General features: G+C 31.2%; 4 protein-coding genes across 5 annotated transcripts; 1 reads left to right on the plus strand and 3 right to left on the minus strand.

The window, feature by feature from the left end:
- The first annotated feature begins 2,248 nt into the window (after positions 1-2,248).
- On the plus strand, positions 2,249-2,964 carry LOC149513844 (uncharacterized). Its single transcript, XM_089746858.1, has one exon. It carries the CDS (start codon positions 2,428-2,430, stop codon positions 2,656-2,658), a length of 231 nt encoding a protein of 76 aa, XP_089602984.1. The 5' UTR covers positions 2,249-2,427; the 3' UTR covers positions 2,659-2,964.
- A 6,443-nt stretch (positions 2,965-9,407) lies between these two features.
- LOC111300664 (putative E3 ubiquitin-protein ligase XERICO) lies at positions 9,408-10,124 on the minus strand. Its single transcript, XM_022896287.2, has one exon. It carries the CDS (start codon positions 10,047-10,049, stop codon positions 9,558-9,560), a length of 492 nt encoding a protein of 163 aa, XP_022752022.1. The 5' UTR covers positions 10,050-10,124; the 3' UTR covers positions 9,408-9,557.
- A 1,877-nt stretch (positions 10,125-12,001) lies between these two features.
- On the minus strand, positions 12,002-17,481 carry LOC111299838 (uncharacterized). 2 transcript variants are annotated; one of them, XM_022895306.2, is made up of 8 exons: positions 17,348-17,481; positions 16,157-16,239; positions 14,952-15,199; positions 14,419-14,580; positions 14,093-14,249; positions 13,831-13,973; positions 13,688-13,723; positions 12,002-12,994 (listed from the first exon to the last, which is right to left on the minus strand). In XM_022895306.2, exons 1-8 carry the CDS (start codon positions 17,404-17,406, stop codon positions 12,203-12,205), a joined length of 1,680 nt encoding a protein of 559 aa, XP_022751041.1. In that variant the 5' UTR covers positions 17,407-17,481; the 3' UTR covers positions 12,002-12,202. The 2 variants fall into 2 exon arrangements, with proteins under 2 accessions (XP_022751041.1, XP_022751043.1); XM_022895308.2 differs by lacking the exon at positions 14,419-14,580.
- LOC111299839 (large ribosomal subunit protein eL30-like) lies at positions 17,369-19,311 on the minus strand. The gene is made up of 5 exons (XM_022895309.2): positions 19,190-19,311; positions 18,989-19,094; positions 18,761-18,862; positions 17,730-17,798; positions 17,369-17,642 (listed from the first exon to the last, which is right to left on the minus strand). The coding sequence occupies exons 1-5, from the start codon at positions 19,208-19,210 to the stop codon at positions 17,602-17,604; spliced, it is 339 nt and encodes a 112-aa protein (XP_022751044.2). The 5' UTR covers positions 19,211-19,311; the 3' UTR covers positions 17,369-17,601.
- Between the last annotated feature and the right edge of the window lie 413 nt (positions 19,312-19,724).

The raw sequence follows: 19,724 nt of genomic DNA on the forward strand, positions 1-19,724 counted from the left end.
AATATGTCATCTTTTGCATAAACAACGTCACCCTGAAGATTGTATGTGCTTTGTGTATAGATAAACCTGAAACCAAGGTATTTTTCCATGTCTAGAACTGCTAGGAGGAAAGATTCGGACACTAAAATGAGTAAGCAACTTATGATATTTGAGCCAGTGTTTAGTATTTACTCTTTTGAGTTAGGTTTAGGTTTGGTTTTTATTTTGCTGCTTGTACACTGAGAGGGCAATTGAATTTGGGTTGGATCTCTTCAGAGTATGGGTGCATCAGTTATGGATTCCTGACTTTTCAAGTTTAGTCGGATCGGATTTGGAGTAGTTTAGGCCCATTTCGGTGGCATTGCTCGTGAAAGCAATTGCAATTGTAGTTCCTATATGTTTTGGTGAATTGAGAACAAATTTATCAAATGAGATTTATTTGCACATAGCACATGGCTATGGGGGATATAGAATTGTTTTATTTTGAGTTTACATGTACCAGGATTTAGCTTTAGTTATTAAGAATTCCATGACAAGAACCCAAAATGCGAACAGTCCAGGTGAATCCCACGACATGTGGCCGAACTGCTGAAAGAAAGCAAACGAGGAGACTAGTCCTGTCCCAAAAACTGACAAAAATTACCAACCATGTGGCTGACATGTGCAAACACGCTTCCAATCCATTTCACGACAAAATCAAGAACCTACGGACAATTACATTGTAAAATTTAGTTCATGGGACGTTATCATTCTCATATTTTATCTTTAGATTTATTTCACTTTTGGATATCGTCACGGAGTAGGTTCAAAATGTTGATTAAGCTCAGCAGATTATTGGGAAACAAAAATTAAATCGTTTATTTAACGAAATTTTTTTATTCGCCTAATTTGTCCTTCCTTAGAACAACACCATGACAATTGTTATATTAGGCCAGACTTATGAGACCCAACAGAAAAAAGATGCCTCAAAACTTGTTTTAGCTAAACTTTGTCCTGAATGGCATGCATCACATCTTAACAACAGTCGAAGTTCTTGACAGGCAGAGGTCTAAATGAGATCCATTCAGTTTACCTCTACTCTTTTTTCTTTGTTATTTTCTACCTCTTTTCTGTAGCATATATTAATTTGAGTGTTCAGCATCTTAATTTCGACTTTTTCTGATTTTTTTCTTTCCTTCGAAGAATTTGACAAGCTCACCAACTCAACATACAATAAATTTTGCTGTCATCAAGCCTAAAATTATATCAACAATCCTCTTCCCATTTAAAATATATCTCTTTCATACTTTTTTTTAGTTTTTATTTTTTAGTTTTATAGTTTTTGATGTGTTGATTATATGATTGTAACTTCTTATAAGCAATACATAAAGTTTTGATCCTAATGTAACACAAGGATTGCTTACCTTTTTTAAGTCAGAAAATTTAAAAATAAAACTAAAAATGAGATTCATTTTGATATTACTTTTAAAATTATTCTAAATATTTGATCACATTCTGACTCAATGAATTTTTTTTGTGAACTTTTTATTTACAAATGGAATTTTTTTTTAGTACAAGTGGAATTAATTTATGTAATGCATTACATATGCCATATATTTTATTTTACATGAAAAAGAACACTAAACCAACTTAATTGTCTAATTGTCTAAGGATCATAACTTTTCTCCAATTTTGAGCAATGAATTTCTCAAATTAATTGTTCATAAAGAAATGCACATGAAAGAACTTACAACTTTTTTGCCACATCATTTGTACTACTACTTTTTAGTTTTTAATTTGTTCACAACGTAAATTTTACTGTTACATTTGCTTCGTAAGTAAAAAGTTTACAGTGCCCTTGGAGCATAAAGCATAAGTTTTGCTATCTTTATACTTTAAAAATAGATAAACAAATGATTAATTTGAGACAATTGCTAGTTAATTTAATTGAATATTTACCCTAATTCAAACTCAAAACATTGAAAATTTACTACCACTATACTTTTAATCGTTGTAAAAGGAAGCCTGCTTGCATGCTTCATGATTGTCAAACAAACATTGTACCTGTCATTGGATAGGAAACTGAAAGCTAAAATAAACCTATGAAAGGCAGAGCATGAACCTGGTGGGCTGAGGATGAGGGTCGAGGGAGGCTCCCGCTTTCATGTTTTTCAGGTTTTACTCCGACAGGCCCGGTTGTCGTTTTCCCTTTTAAAAATATAAAAAGTATCCTGAACAATTCGAAGTCCATCGGATTTTAGAAACCGGCAAAGCCACTAAGGCACTAAAGTACCCCCGAACCAAGGAACCTTGATTCCCACGTTGAACATTTAAAATATATACTCAACAACACCTGTCAGCCTCATCCACAAGGTCTCTTCCTCCTATAAATACTTCGCTGATTGTCCATAGTTTCATCCAGATTTTCACAGAATATTTTTTTCAGGATTTTCGATCAGAGAGTTAGAGATGGCGGATATTGCAATGCTTGTTGCTGAGGAGTATGAAAGGAGGGTCAGGATTTCAAGAAGTAAAGTTGGGGGTGAGAAACAAGAGATTAACTTGGTTTCTTGTGTAGCAGTTTTGGGTCAGAAGGTGAGGAGCAAAATTGGGCAGGAAAGAATTGAGGTTGTCAAGTTGGCTTTAGAACCAAAAAGCGAGATTGGTGTTGCAGCTTTCAATGGAGCCTTCTCTGCTTGAAAATTTTTCTCTTCTTTCTTTCTTTCTTTCCAAAATCCTTGCTCCAATGGAGTTGTAGATTAAAAAAAAAAAAAAAAACCATTTTATTGTGTCATTTTGATTTGTAAATTCTGGTCTTTGTTAAAAAGCAAATTTCTGCTTATGGTGATATGATCCTGGGTTCTAACTTGGATCCCAAATTCCCAATGTTCCTGCCTGTATTAAATGGCTTATCTACACTACCATTGACTAACAACTCTTAAAACCAAATTTTGACTGCAACTCCAACTTGAAAATCCCTGCTACAGCTCAGCAGAACTGCCATTAACTAACTAACTTCAAAATCTGGAAACTGGAAAAAAAAAAAACTAACACACATCACAGGCAGAAACTTTTCTTCTTCCACCTCCCTTTCCTAACCCTTTCTTTCTTTCACAACCTGAAAATTTCAGATTTTAATCATTCTATCTTACCCTTTCTCCAATTCCAACCAACTTTACTTTTCTATCTTCTTCCTCTATCTATTTTATCACTCCCCACAAAGCCATCAACAGCGCATTTGGCTCTTAAATATCAGCAAAAAAACTCCAAGTCCCAACCACTTTAACCTGTCAATGTTGAATTTTTTTTTTTTGGTCTATTATTGTTCTCTCTGTTCTTTCATTTCTTTCTTTGCTCTTTATCCCTCTCTCTCACTTTCTCATGACTCGTGTTCAATGGCCATAGCCAAAGTTGCGCTAGACCCACACCCCACGACTCAATAAATTTTTGTTGGATTCAAAATGTTCCTTCAAATTTTGGGTATGAAAGTTAAATTTTAAATTGTTGAAATTTGGATTATGAAATTTTAAATGTGAAAGCTACAAAATTTTGGGCAGTTTGTATCAAAAGCCGAACATCGAAAAGCAACTTCTAAAAATTTTATCAAACAACTGAAATTTGTTTTTCTAAACTAATTTTTCATTTAAAATATATGTTTTCGGAAGATCATTCCGGGTTACCAAACGAATTTCATAGAAAAAAAAAATGATGCTGTGCCATTATCATGAATAAATAGTGGCTAAGCTTGAAATTATGATTTTTGTGTGGCACTTTTTTTTAAATATACTATAAAAAAATTTTTGAGTGTTGGTGAATAAGAGCTCAGCCCAATAGATGTATGATAGGCTTAAATGAGCTGCATACCAGTGCATTTAAACGGCCTTTTAAGTAAGTCTTGGGCTTTCTTGTTTCAGAAGTAAGACTGTATATTGAATCCAACTAATTTACTCCTATATTATTATTTTCCTAACACAAAATTATACTAAGATTTAATATTTATATTGAAAAAAATGTTTATATATAAAAAATCTAAACATATACTCTTTTTTATATAAATACAAATCAAATTATAACAAAATTATCAATTTGATATCTAAAAAAATTTATAAATTTACAAATCAAGTATTCGATGTTATAATTTCATCCGTAAGTTTGAATTAAATATTTAAAAAATTCAATAATAATGTGTAACGTATCTAAAAAAGACATCATTCATTTTTTAAACTATTTAATTTAGAAAAAAAAATTAAAATTTTCAAAAAATTATTTTTAAAATATTCGAAAAGTAAAGAAAAATGAGAAGATAAGAGAAAAGAAAGGCGAGAGTGAAAGTAAAAGAGAAGAAAAGGAAGGCGAAAGTAATGGTGATTCGTTGTCGTCGACTGCCTTGCTCCTTCCTCTCTTCTTTCCTATCCCTCTCTTTCATCTCCTTATTTCTCTCTTGTTTTTTTTATTTTTTTAAATTTGAACTTTTGTGAAAATTTATTTTTTTTTAGATTTTTTAGATATTTAATTAAAAAATTAAAAAAAATAAAAAACAAAAACAAAAAAATGGCATGATATTTTGGACACATGACAAAATTGTGATTGGATGTTTTCAAACACACCACCCATTTAGCTAATAGGGTGTAAATTGAAAGATGAAAGAAAGTCATAGTTTAAGTATTTAAATTTGAATTTTTTTCACGTACCAAATTGATAATTGTTTTATAAGTTTGAATTCCAAATATTTAATTAACCAATTGAGATCCATTTGTGAAATTTGTGGATTGATGGTTTTGATGTGATCGTAAGTTTACACTTGAAGGACATTTGATTGACATATCATGTAAGATTGTCATGCTTGGTTTACATATTGCATAATTTGAGATTAAGATGGCCATTGGCAATGAGAGCTTGCGACAACTCATATTGTGCTATTGTCTAGTAATTAATAAAAATTTAATATAATTATTAGATTATTATATCATATATCGAAGATTGAGTTTTTTAATATTCATTAATGAATATATATATATATATATGTTGGTATCTCAAGATTTGAATTCAAACATTTTAAATTAAAATCTTGAACTTTAATTGTCAAAATATGATTGTTGGAGATAACTAGGGCTGTAAACAAGTCGAGTCGAATCGAATAATGAGAAGCTCGAGCTCGAACTCGACTCACAACTCGGAGCTCGATACTCGACTCGAACTCGATCAAGTTTTATTTTTTAAGTTCGAGCTCGATTCGTGATCAAATTCGAGCTAATCGAACTCACTCGATTAAGCTCGATTAATATATAAAAATAAGCTCGATTCGTATACTCGACAAGAATTCGATTATTCATGCTCAAACTCGGACTCGAAATATTTTATTAATTAAAATAATAAAAATATATTTAAATATAAAAGTTCGATTAACCTCGCGAGCTATTCGAGTCAGATATAAGAATACTCGAATTCGGCTCGATCGATAAATCGAGCTATTTGAGCTCAAGCTCGACTCGACAATAATCGAACCGAATTAAAATTTTTTTCGAATCGAATCCGAGTAACTAGCGAATACTAATGTATCATTTACACCCCTAAAAATAACTATATATGATCTCTTAATAATTTAAAAATTATATTTTTAATTTTTTTAACATAAGAAGTCATATTTTAAAAATTAAAAAAATTATAAATGTTCAAATTTAAATTTTATATTTATTAAATATTATTTAATGACAGCATAATTAACTGAACTTAAATTTCATAATTTTAATTGCTTATAAAATTATGACTTGTTAATGAACTTACAAACTTAGGATAATTGTCACGACTTGAGAGGTTAACGATCATTATTATGTTTTTCCTTTTACCCACAATTGAGAATTTTTTTCATCACAAATGTTTTCAGCTGTTAGAGAGAATAATTATTATGTTTTGTACGAATCCATCATCTTTGGCTTAGCTGCCATACAAAAGCAGAGGCAAAAAAGTAACAAGGAATGATTGTTTTGTTTCCTAAAAACTTCATTATGTTTGGTATTTGATTCCGAACTGAGCCAAATCTACTTCTATTTATGTGAATATAGAGAAGTTTCCCCCCTCTTTCATGCTTATTTATTTACTATTTGTCATTTCATCTATAAAGGGCACTATTTCTTTTAACAAAGAAAATGCAATTTGAAAGTAAAAAAAAAAAAAAAAAGTTTAAATTTTAAATTATAAACTTACTAAATGTTACTCTAGTGAAAGTAAGAATGATTTTTTTTTTTTTTTTATACTTGGTAAGTTTGTAACTTTGAATAAATCACATATGATATCTTAATTAACCATTTCCTTTATTTGAGTTTTCAAATGATAAGTTTCTTACAATTATGTATCGAGAAGCCTACGAAGATCATTAAACATAAAACGAAAGGAAAAAATAATAATAAATTAACCTTTTGTCATCTAATTTTTTTAAAATTTTTTATTTAATCATTTCATTTTGAAAAATAATATTTTGTATTAAACATACAACTTAAAATTAATTAGTAGTAAGTAAAAATATTTAACTTAAATATAAAATTAAAAGAAATTATAAATTTATTAGATGTAAGATAGCACCACTTTAACAAATTCTTATCATGTGTAAGTAAATATGAAATAAACTTATTACGTGATAAATTTAAAAAAGACAACAGAAAGAAATTAATCTCGAATTTAATATCATATTAAACATCTAATTTTAAACCAGTTGGTAATAAATAAAAGGATCAACTTAAATATAAAATTACAAAAAATTATATATTTATTAGATATGAGACAATATTACTTTGATATTTTGGTTATTAAAATTTTATAAATATTATTGATTTGAACACCCGTTAAAGCATAAACTATAGAATATAAATAATTTATATACAAATATTAACTCGCCCGGTGATTAACACTAATCATTCATAAAATCCATATAAATAAAAGAGAGAAATAAAGAGAAAAATATAAAAATCAAGCCTACAAAAAACGATAGAAAATCAGTATCTAATTTGTATATAAAATAAAAGAGGAATGGATTAATTATTGTTTTGGAAGAAAAGCCTAAGGTCACCCTCTTCAGCGTGCCCAGGCAGGCACCATTCCCTTCATAAACTCACTTTCGTGGTTCGAATTATAAAACATAAAAGAATTTTACTAACGAGTTTCTTAACAACATTTGTTAGAGTTAATAAAAATCACAGCAATTTAATGTCACCATATGTGATATTAATGAGTTTTTCACCATATGTGATATTAAAAATCACGAAGTTATTTGTCAATTACTCCATTTAATGTGATAATAAATCGTTCCCTTAAGTACCTCACAGCAAAAGCACATATTGACAAAAAAAAAAAAAAAACGAAACCAAAGCTCTCAAGCCAGCAATTTTTTGTGACCAACTCTGTACAATTGGCAGAAACCTTCGATCTGATGATATATAAATATATATATATATATATATATATATATGTATATGAATATGCACTTACATTTTTAAATTTTAATCTCTTCCAGTCAAACTCTAAATAAGCAAATATTAAATTTGTTGTTTGGTCTCGAAAAAAGAAACAATGTAAAGAAAGAAATTTTTTAAGAAAATTATTTTATTTTACTTTTTATATTTGATATGAATGAAGAAAATTAAATAAAAAAATAAAGGATTGAGTGTGAAATTATAAATAAAATGATCAATTTTAGTTGAATGAATATTTTTTATATTGTTTGTATTATTGTTGAAAGTAGTTTTTACTGCTTTTGATTCAATCTCAATATTAAACAAAAAAAAAAAAAGTGATTTCCAATTTAAAACCCTGATTTTCGAACACTAAAAGAATCTCTTCAAAGGATGTTTTGTGGTGAAAAAGTATGTTTGAAATTAAAAAAAATATTATATTATCCTAATATTTCTAAATTTTTATTATTTTATGCATATTTTTTTTAGATATTTTAATTACTAATATCACTATTTAAATGTATTATTTCCAATCCAAAATTTTTCTAACTTTTATGGTGAAAAATGTGTTTCAAATAAAAATATATTATATTATCCCAATATTTCTAAAATTTTATTATTCTATATATATACTTTTAGATATGTTAATTTTACATATCACATTTTAAACAATTTTTTTTCAAATCCAAAATTTTTCAACTGCAATAGCAAAATTAAAGTGACCCTTTAAAAAATTGAAGTTAGAGAGAGTAAAAATGAGCAAAATCAACCCATTTTACTTTACCCAGTTTTGTACTACTCAAAAGGAAGGAAATTAAAGATGGACATTCTTTTCCTGCCTCTTCCTTTTAACCAGACAATAGACACAGCTGCAAAAGAAAATTTTATATACATCCTCACTAGCAAAGCCTAGATCAAACTGAGACTTAATCCACATTCAGCAATAGATATAAATATAATATATCCTCCTTTTCAAAAAAAATAACATATCCTCTGGAACTGACCTTAACAGCTAAATTTAGAGAAAGGCCGGCCAAGATAACAATGTTCAAGTACGGTTCACTAAGTAATCCATGAATAATGATGCATAAAATATGTTAATTCTAGGAGCACTGATGATCTCATGCTCCTCAATCAATTAGGTTTACTATCATTCCATTTTTTTTTTTTTAAATTAAAGGACTTCAAAGAGAATACAAAAGTTTTCCACAACAGCAATCTTAAGAAAGAATACACCTAATTAAGTTGAAAAACACCAACATGACGGTTCTTGTTGGCATAAATTAGGTAGAACCAGTGGCAACATCTGCTTTCCTCTACTTTTTCCAACAAGAAATTTCCAAAATTTCTACATTTTAACATATTTTGAACAAGTTTGGAGAAATCCAACAATGAAAATAGTAATATGATCTGTTGATGGAATATTGAACTCTCTTGTTTAAGTGATTAAGCAACATTCTATATCTGAGCTGACTCTGAATCTGTCTATACCTTAGCACAATTGATTTATCAGTGTCAAGGACTCCACTCCCTTATTCAGCAAAAATTAAAGTAAAAAAATAAAAAAGAAACCTCCACTGTCATCACCTACCAATCTTCTAGATTAAAATTTTAGGTATTGGTAATGAAGAAACGTCTATTGGCTTTAGCAGGCCTACCTACTTCTATGTAGAGTGGGTTCTGGTAGTGACTAAGCATGGGTAGCAACCATGAAGCTGATTCATAGATTAGATCACCAAGCAAGACTCTATCTATTGTTTCAAGATAAGTGAGAACTGGGCTTCATTTCTGGTTGCTGTTGATTATCCTCTTGGAATAAAACTAATTACTAATAAACATACAAATTTCTATTTTACTTTGAGAAGCTTTCATACCCAAAACAAGGTATTGGCATTCTGGCACAATACAGATTTCTCTATACATCCTCCAATCCATGGAATTTGTTCTAGTTGAGGACCAGAAACTTAGGCACAAATTAGCCCAGAAAACACAACACACAGGCAATTGAAGAAGGCCAAGATGTTCAATTTCACAAGATTGCTAATATAGAAATATATACATAAATATATTTACCCTAAAAGAGAGAAATAATATATGTTTCTGTCAGCCAAGTGAATTAAAATTAAAAACTCAACAATCCTAGTAGTATCAAAATCAGAACAATCTGTGTAAACTATTACCATGTAAGGCAGATAACAAGAAAATCATCTCTTCATCACTCCCATCATACTCTATCTGATTTTGCAGCCTGTGATAGTTAGCCACAATCTCATCAGGCAAAACTTTAGTCCTGCAAAGTGGGCAAGTAGCCAAATATTGTTGAAGCCACCTATCCAGGCAGTCCTTGTGGAATATATGCTTACATTTCAATCTCCTCACTTTCTCACCTTCCTCAAGCTCTGACAAACACACTGCACATTCATTTGACTGATCCACCCTCGATGTTGGTCTTCTCGAGTAACGGATTGTTGGGTTCTTTTCTTCAATCAATTTCAGGTACTGCGATGTTGTGATGAGGCGTTTTTCGGAGTTACAAACGCCGCCGGTGATGGACCTGATAAGGATTGCAACTTCAAGTAGTACGAGAGTGAAAAAGACCATGGTCATGGTGTAGAGGTGGGAGAAGAATTCAGATAGAGCAGCCATGGCGGATGCTGGAGCAAAGAGAAAAAAAAAATGATGGCTGCGGAATTGAGAAAGGAATGATTACTTTTATATTTAATATTTAACAGTGAATAAGAAATGGTTGCGGTGACCTTTTTTTATTACATTTATTTATATAAAAATTATCAATAAATTAGTTTTAGGATATAATAATAAAAAATAAAAATATAATTACAAAATGAGTTGTATAATAAATTTTTAATTTATTTTTGTAAATTAAAATTTCCATTGTTTGTGTATAAAAGATAAACTTTTATCTATACATGCACATTATTATTACATTTATTTATTGAAGGAGGGATAAGGACGTTTTTACTTGTCAACTTATGGTATGTTCATATGACTTATCTCTAGTGGTGACATGTCTCTAATACAATTATATGGGGCGGCCTAACTTTTTTTTTTTTTTATTTAATACCTATTTGAAAATTATGTTTTGTCATTCCCCCTTTTGGATTAGAGTAAATAAATTACCATCCAATGGCTCAATTGAGGAGAATTGAGTAGTTAAGAAAGTTAAATCCCCAACAAATGGATTAATTAAGAAAGTAAAATTAATATGTATTTTTTTATGAAAACCAAAAGGTATTTACTTAAGGAAGAAGAAAGAAGAATTATAAGAATCATCCTTCATTTTTAAACAAATGCACAAAAGGGCTAAAGTATAAAGAAACACCAACCTTTTCATCTTTTAGAAAAAGAAATAAATAAAGTACTTATGGGTTCTCCATCAACAAATATATTAGGATGAGTTTGGTGTGTTCTACTGTAATTATTTTAATGTAATGTGATTATTAGAAATTAATTTACTTGAAAGATAATATTACAAATATTTGATATAGATGAGAAAATATTGATTAATTTTTTTTTTCAAATTTTTAAAATTGCATGCTTTAGTTTCTCACAATTCACTCCATCCTAAAAAAAAAAAAAAAAAGAAAAATCGCATTGTCATATTTTGTAAAAATATAATGCCTATAAAAGGAAAATTACAATTTCTTGAATATAACATATCAAATATAAAAATCTGTTATCCACCAATTAAAATCCTAAAGATGTAATTGCATTCGACTGTATCAACTGCCATTATGGTTATTAAACACTGTAAGTGGGAATAATAATGATTTAGTAATTGACATTGTTTTTGGCTCTAACAAAGTCACATCCAATATAGAAAGATCATTACTCCAACGACCATTAATTTAGCTTAATTTCAAAGGCCATTAAATTAAATATATGGTCTAAATGAATGTGGCTAAGACAAGACACTGCCCATCATTACAGAAAAAGGGGCAACTTCATACAACCATTTTCATTATTTTTCAATTATGGATGTACGGAAGCCGACATGTCATCCTTATCTACTCATATGTTTGATTTAGTCCCAATTTTTTTCATTTTTTTATGGACAGGTTAATTTTTTTATTGTAAAAAAGCAAATTTTAATTTTTAAAATTAAAATATTTTACTGATACAATCATATTAATTACCTGTAGCATTAGTTTGCCAATTTCATAATTATTTCCAACCTTTGACAGACACTGCTACTATGATTTTTCTCATTGGCTACGAAGGACTAACGGTAACCAATTAACCATCAATCCCGAAGGGCCTAGCTTGGTTCTCATCTGGCCATGACAACACAATTATGGGAATTATGTGCCATTTGCCAATTTTTATTAAAGATTGAAAGGTTGAGTTCTCCAGCCTGTCATAATTGCGATGTAGTTATTGGTTTTTCTTGCTGAGATGTTTGATGTCACAGTAACATGGCATTTTAACCTCAAGACTTAATGGCACCTTTCAGGGATTATTTTTCAACACTTTTCTGGCTTTATCATACAACATTTTCTTTGTGAGAAAATGGAGGCCCCAACAACTGTACCAAGGAATTGGTAATTCTTGCAAATAATAGATGACAGTCAAACCCTGGGTAGAGAAGAAATAATGTAGAAAGATTCAAATTCAACTCTGCAGAAAAGATATTGCTATTTCTTGCCTGTTCACTAGTTGCTCCTTGGAACCATTAGTATGATTTTTCTGAGACTTATACAAGTGATTACCTCGACAATTCCAATCTCACAAACAAAATTTCAAAATTTTCATCTGCCTAATCTAAAAGATTGTAATATTTACTATGAATGAGGCGGATGACCATAGTACACCACTCCTGGCGGTTGAAGAGGCCAGAAACTAGGAGGCACAGGTGGCTGCTGAGTTAAGGGCAGCAGTTGCTGCTGAGTCAAAGGGGCCGTTTGCTGAGCTGATGGAATTGGCTGCTGCTGATTTATTGGCAACGGTTGTGGAGTCAAAGGTACCATTGGACTAACCATATAGGAAGGTGGTGGTGGTGTTCCAGTTGGCAATGGTGGCATACCACCATAACTATGGTATGGAGTCAGTGTTCCCCTTGATGGCTGCAAAAACTGTTGTGAGGGGATGCTAGGAAGCATTTGATATTGAGCTTGAGAGGTTGTGGTTTGGCTTTGCATGGCTTGTTGAGGCACTAAAACTGATTGATAAGAATGGTTTATTGGAGCAGGAAGTGCTTGTGCTGGTATGAAAACATTAGCATCTGCAACTGGCATCGACTTCTCTGATTTTGAAATTCCATCAGTGGCAGAATTGACAGGTACAGATGTGAGGGAGTTTGACTGTGTGGACGCCTTTCTTAGAACCGCATTTTTTGCTTCTTCAGCAGCAAATGTAGACAGAACAGAGTGCATGATCATTTGAGAGGAGCTAGAAGCTGCAAGCTTGTCTGCAACCTCAGCTGCAATGGCTGCAGCAGTCCTCTTAGGTGTTTCTCCAGCTTTTGAATTGGCATCAATTGGCAGGTTTGTTGAAGCAGATGATGTTGACACATAATCTTCATCACTGAGCTGCTTCCGCATGTTACAGGCTTCCTCCGTCTGTGCTTGTGCTACCTAACATTGATTTTAGATATATGTTAAAACGTGTAGAGAACAACTATTTAGAACATTAGCATATACAAGGAAAGATTTTGTGATTAGCAGCAACTATAATAAACTCGTGCCCAGAAAATATGGACCAAAACTTTGACACTTCAACTCCCAATGCAAACATATCAAATTGTCTACTCATCTAGAAGATTACAATATCTAACATCCTTTTTAAGTATGCTTCATAATTGCTAAACATCATATAAACTAGCTGAAATGATTCACAGCTGAAATACATTTCAGAGGACTTCATCCATAGAAAAGCAGCATTTTTTTTTCCTATTAAAACCAAATGTGAAGCATTGAACTTGCCCCAAAACACATTACCATAATCAAATTTACTATAACAGTCAAGGAAAATAAAAAAGTTCCAATGCAAGCATATACTCCTAACTTCCGGTTTCAAGTTTCCCCAAACTTAATGGACTTCTTAGTTCCAAATCGTGACAGAAGTTTCAACTAGTTCTCAGAGGCCAAAGGTGTAGCATCTGAAAGCTAGAAGCAAACATCATCCAGAAACTGATACGAAATCAGCATTCATCAGAAGAACTGAAGATATAAAGTGTTAAATAGGATTGAATACATGCCCATCTTTCACATTGCATCCGCAAATCAGCAAAACAGAGGAATACATAATAGAATTATCAGAATATATACCTGAATCTGCGTTCGAATATTCTCCAACTCAGATTCCTGAAAAGAATTTCAGAAAGCAAGATAATGCATTATAAACAGTCTGTTATTGCAAATAAATTGAAAGATTTTAACATAGAAAGAATACCTGTGGAGTATGAAGGTACCTGTTCGTGAAGAGCTTCTTTTAACTGCGATACAAGTGCTGCTCTACTTGCTTCAATTGACTTGAGTTTCTCAATGCTCTCTTTCAGAAGATTTTCTTCATCTTCGAGTTCTTGGGACAAAGTTTTTCGCTTTGGATCTTTTGCTACAGTGTAAAGAGAATTTATAGGATAACACCTTTTAGGAATCCATCATGAACATTAAATATCTCTTAGAAGAAAACATAACCAAGAGCACTACGCAGGTCAACAGAGTAAAGATTACCAACTGCACAAGCACTATCCACATCTTTTTCCATCTTCCTCACATGATGAACTGCTGACTTGCACTTGCTCATCTCTTCATCCTCATTTGGCTGTTCACTAAGCACCAAATGAAATGCGGAAACTATTTTTTCAGCAGTGCCCCCAATTGACAACTTCTGGCGTGAGAAGCAATAAGATAACAGTAAGAATTGCTTTTTATCATATTAGAAAAGTAAGAAATGTGAATGATTTGAAATAAACCATGCAAGCAAAACATTTATAATCAAAACAAGATGAAACTTTTGGATACAAGAAAAAAAAAAGAAGCAAGACCCTCAATCTAACCGTTTTAATGGATCTTGAGTCTCGCTTCACAATTCTGACAGAGGTAGAGCGTGGACGTTTTTTGCTTAATTCCAATGGTGGAGGCATTTCTTCACCAAGCATAACATCTTTTAGGCTTCGTGCTCGGGACCCAAAGACTCTCCGTTCTTCCCATATACCTACCTAACAATTTGTATTGAAAAGTATAACTATAACAGTTTACGTCACTATTTATAAGAAAATAACATGATACTATAGCAGAATTGGCTGCCAGAACCTATTAGCATCATACATGCATGCCTAACAAACAAGTAGAACAACCATAATTTTTTGAAGCTATCTCCAACATTAATCCATAATCCAAGCATACATATTAAAATGTCAGTGGTAAATTATAAATATTATGAAATAATAGATAGTATGAGACAAACACCACAAACCTCAGTCAATAACAAAGTATCAATGTCATTATAAAACTAAACTAAACTTATGTTGTTCAGATGACAAGCCTTTTGTATTCCTTAAAACTTAAAAGCTCCAAAAAGAAAAATTACCAATCTAGAAACCACATTCTTCCCACGATCATCGCCCTTCTCAAGAAGGTCTTTCAGGGCTGCTGGGAGGACTTTCCAGAACTCATTAACAAATTCATTTCCTTTACGTTTGCTGTTCTGTAGAATATCATTGGCAAGGTATAAGAGGGGGACTTTCTGAACCATCTGTGAGCTGTGAAACTGTTTATCCCATGTTGCAACAACCAGTTCTGCCTTGCTCCGGTGAAATATACACCAATGTGACAACGCTATATAGAATGGGTCAAGGTAGAATACCATATGAAATGCAAGATCAATGCACTACCACAATGATGCAGCCCAAAAGATGATTAGACAAATGAAAAGTAAATTTTGCAGTAAACGATTAAAGCTACATCAAAATTGAAATCCACGCTCATATGGAATGTCAGAACAACAAAATCATTGTGTTCAATGAATATCGTCATGCAGTTCAAAGTCAAATAAATCCAAGCTAAATTTAACAAGAAAGATTTTACTCTTTTAAATTTAACCCACAGTTTTTATAGCAAATTGGTAACATTGCTTTTTGCTCCCTGCTTTCTGCATCGACTGGTTAATGCCACCATATTTTGTTTTAGGGATGTCATTATGAGTAATTTAACAAGTCGAAAGATAGACCTATTAAAAATCTAGGAGATAGAGCACCTTAGATATCCAAATCATCCAATTGCTGCACTTTTACAATTTTTTCAGAAACCACATCAATTTATGATTATATTACCAGTTGTTACAATTAAACAATGCATTATGAATCAGAATTGAGAATGTTGGGAAAAGACAAATAAATCGAGATATCAGATACAATAAGTATAACCAACTATCCTTAGTTTTTAAAAGTTAGCTTCAATTCCCAATCAATCAACTAAAGAGAGGAAATTACAAGATTTATATAGCTAAAATTGAAGTAGCTGGCTAATTAACATTAAAAGCAACCTCAACCAGACTTAGGATCACCATTACTTTCAACAAAAAATTAAATGGCATTCCGATGAAATATCCTGTCTTTGACATTGAAATGCATCAAACAAGACGAATACACACTGAAAAACAATGCAAGCAAGCATAGAACAGAGAAATCATTACATTTTACTTCTCTTCTCCTCAGCTAATACAAAGACTTAAAGCAGTTAATGAAACAAACAATAATTTTAGGGAAAAATGGAGAGAAAGAACGAAAAGGATACTTTCAATACACTGTTGAGTGCTGTTGAGCTTGGATAGCTTATCGGCAAGTATCTGTTCACTGAATATACTATTCATCCCACACCTACCAAAACCCAAAACCACTGCCCAAATTAGAAAAGAAAAACTTCTGTTTTTTTTTTTTGGTTTTTGTCCCTCTGAAGTGAAATTTGAAAAAGAAACAATAAAAACCCTAATAAATTAAGCAAATTGAAGGAAACTTGGATGTTTAAACCCTGAAGCTGAAATGGAACAAAAAGAGTCAACTGGGAAAGCGAAGAAAGGTATTTTCCAAATTAAAGAAATGCAGAGAATGAAGGGATTTGAACAGCGTGAAGAATCAATGGCCTGCATGTCACATAAATCCTAAAAGAGAAAGATAATTTAGAACGAAAAGACGACGGGTTGAATCAGAAGCGCATCAGTTACAAGAAAACGGACAAATAGAGAAAGAAACCCTAAAACCGTTTTTCTTTTCAAAGAATGGAACGAATAAGTACGTTTCAAAAAGAAAGGAGAGGCCTTTGAAAAGCGAGAGAAAGAGTGGCTTTAGGCTTTTTAGCTTAGCTTTGAGCAGCGGTCGAGTGAAAGACTGTAAATTTCGAGCCAATTTGGCGCAAAAACACGAAGAAAAATGGGCTACAAAAAGTATTATAGTATAATTATATTAAATATCCAACATAATTTTTATTTTTATCAAATTTTATGCAAATTTTTTTTTTAAATTCAAGTAACGAATAATTAACTAATACAGCACTTAAGCAATTAATAAATTATTACAACACTGAATAAACAACTAATGTGCTTAACTAAATAATCAAATTCACACAATAAAATTTAAATTTATTATATCATATTACTTGATATCTATTTTTTTATTTTTTTCATATTTAAAATTATCAAATTTATTTACAATTATCCATCAATTTTTCTTTTTTACTTCATTTTTAACAATCGAACATAATTTTCCCGGAATGGTCTTACGTTATATAATTTTTTTGTATACAGAAAGTAGAAAAACGACGTTACATGGAAAGAGTTGGAAATGCATAAAATCAGATTATTTTCCTAATTTTTCATCTACTCAATTATAAAAACAAATTATTTTTTATTTATAGAACTACATGCTGGTGAAATTTATCATTTTACTCAATTTTCCTTCTCTAACATTCTCATTTATCATTGTTACTTACTCATTTCTCAAGCTTAACGAATGAGCCAAACCCAAATTGTCTTTCATTACATGCACCATAAATTTCAATCATTCAACAGTGTAATGAAAACCCAGAATCTTCTTCATTAACCAAACAACAACTGGCATTTAAGTTGCAAATTTTGGCAAGAGCATTCACAACTTGACATTAAGAATCATCCAGTAAGCATTCTTAAACAAAGGGCAAGAAAAATCATTCGGCTGTCAAATGAGAGAAGCTAAACTTTGATCAACTCAGTTATCACCGGGTAGAGACTTGATGATGTCGGAATCACCTGCAGAGAAGAGAAAGGATTAGTTGGTAATCTGCAATGATCAAATTGAAGAGAGCAGCATTCAACAGAATTTAAATATGGGGTTACCTGGATCGATGATACTCAAGCAGGAGACCCGGAAGTACTTCCCGCAAGCAGTTCCCAGATCGTTATTGTCTGGAGAATTAAAGAGAGATTAGCTTCAGGACATTTGACAAATAACTGGGAGAAAACTAGAAAACAAAACCTACGATCAACCGACATATTTGTCAGCGAAAAAACAGCAAATTGCCTATTCTGAATCATAGTTTACCCAAAATGAACATAGACAAGCTCCCATTAAGCTAAATAGATAATCACCATGTGCAGATAAGAGGAGTATCAACAAGGGAATCATTCAACTCAATCCTCCATCATGAGGATTATATCATAAAGGAATTATAGATAGCAAACAAGAATAATGCAAGAGTCAGGCATTTGACAGAAAACCTGTCTATCTGACAGAAAATATTAAACAAAATCATAATCTCATAAGGCGCAAACACCCAAAGAAAAAAGAAAATATTAAACAAAATCATAATCTCATAAGGCGCAAACCCCCAAAGAAAAAATTAAGTCCAAATTCATCAAATTGTATTCACAATGAGAGGTAACAAGTGAAGAATGAGCAAGATACTAACCCTTTTTTATCTCTATTAGTATTTATTCAGTAACTAATGAGTAGACTTGGCAATTCGTTTTGTCTGTTTTGTACATTAAAACACAAAAATTACTGTATCACAATTCATTTCAACATGCCAAATACCAAAAAGAATTTTTGTTTTTGCCAATCCTATATATGGCTTTCGTAAAAAATTTAAATTGTATCAATTTCTTTTTTTTTTTTTGTATCATGTCTAAAATTGTCATGTCCACTAATAAGCTGAGATATACCAAATTCTTCGAAACCCATTCAACAATTTGACCCCACGCAAAGTTGAACAAAGTAAACAATCACATAAATTATTGACAAGCTCAAATTAGCAGAAACGCAAGACATTACACTCAAAATAGAATCTACAGTACCGCAAACCCAGAATACAAACATTCAAAAAATAAAGGAAAGGCCTTTAAAAGCAACACGAAAAATAAATACTTACTTCCATTATAATGATGAACCCCAACTTTACAAAGCATGGCATAGTACTCAATCTCAGATTTCCTAAGCGGTGGACAGTTGTTCGAAATAATAATCAGCTTCCCTATCAAATATCAACAAAACCCAAATTTGATTAATTAAAAAAATTATCTTTAAAATATAAGAGCAACACAAATAAAAAAGAAAATGAAATTAGACCCAAAAACAAAAAATGCGAAAATTGAAGAACCTTTGGAGGTCCTGAGAGACTTAAGCACGGTTTTGTAACCAAGAGTGTATTTTCCACTCTTCATAACGAGAGCCAGCCTGTTGTTGATGCTTTCATGGGTCTTCTTCTGTTAAATCCCAAAAAAAAAAAAAAAAAAGTGATTTCAATTTTTTAGGAGTATAAAAACAGGTCAACAAATAAAAGAGAATAAGGAGTATTCACCGTTTTCTTGCCGGCCACCATTTTTGTTGATTTTTTTACTTGGTGTTTTCGGGGTTCGGCAGCTGAGGATTTCTTTAAAGAGGAACGAAGCAGCCAACCATGGAAGTAGGGTTTTGTTTTGGCTGTGATATAATAAAAGGTTTAAACGGATGCATGTGCAAGTCACGTGTCTCCACCCATTATTTTCTTTTTAATTTTTTTTTATGAGCAATTTTTAGTTTTTATTAACAAATTGTAAAAATGAAATATCAATAATCAATTTTTAATTTTTAAACATACAATCTTTTTTTATTTTTGAGCTTAGACTTTTTTTTTTGTTAAAAACTTTAAAACATAGGAAATACTTGTTAAAAAAAATGTAGGAATAAAAAGTAGATAGTTCATATATAATAAAATAGAAAAAAAATTAGATTGGTTATTAATATTTCTTTTTTTAAAATTAAAAAATAATAAATATAATAAAACGTGTGTTGGGATTTTGGTTTCTTAAAATTCGTGAACATACATTTTCATGGGTTAATAAAATGTTAAAGAT

Source organism: Durio zibethinus, chromosome 18 (assembly GCF_047325235.1).
Source record: "Durio zibethinus cultivar Kanyao isolate XHJ-2024 chromosome 18, ASM4732523v1, whole genome shotgun sequence".
NCBI classification, from domain to species: Eukaryota; Viridiplantae; Streptophyta; class Magnoliopsida; order Malvales; family Malvaceae; genus Durio; species Durio zibethinus.

Coding starts and splice junctions, on each gene's coding strand:
- LOC149513844 (XM_089746858.1), top strand. CDS start 2,428: ATGGCGGATATTGCAATGCTTGTTGCTGAGGAGTATGAAAGGAGGGTC.
- LOC111300664 (XM_022896287.2), bottom strand. CDS start 10,049: ATGGCTGCTCTATCTGAATTCTTCTCCCACCTCTACACCATGACCATG.
- LOC111299838 (XM_022895306.2), bottom strand. CDS start 17,406: ATGGTGCATGTAATGAAAGACAATTTGGGTTTGGCTCATTCGTTAAGC. Junction 13,974..14,092: donor GGATAGTGCTTGTGCAGTTG/GTAATCTTTACT, acceptor TTTACACTGTAG/CAAAAGATCCAAAGCGAAAA. Junction 13,724..13,830: donor AAGAAGCTCTTCACGAACAG/GTACCTTCATAC, acceptor AATTCTTTTCAG/GAATCTGAGTTGGAGAATAT.
- LOC111299839 (XM_022895309.2), bottom strand. CDS start 19,210: ATGGTGGCCGGCAAGAAAACG. Junction 18,863..18,988: donor GTCTCTCAGGACCTCCAAAG/GTTCTTCAATTT, acceptor GATATTTGATAG/GGAAGCTGATTATTATTTCG. Junction 17,643..17,729: donor CTTGAGTATCATCGATCCAG/GTAACCCCATAT, acceptor TCTTCTCTGCAG/GTGATTCCGACATCATCAAG.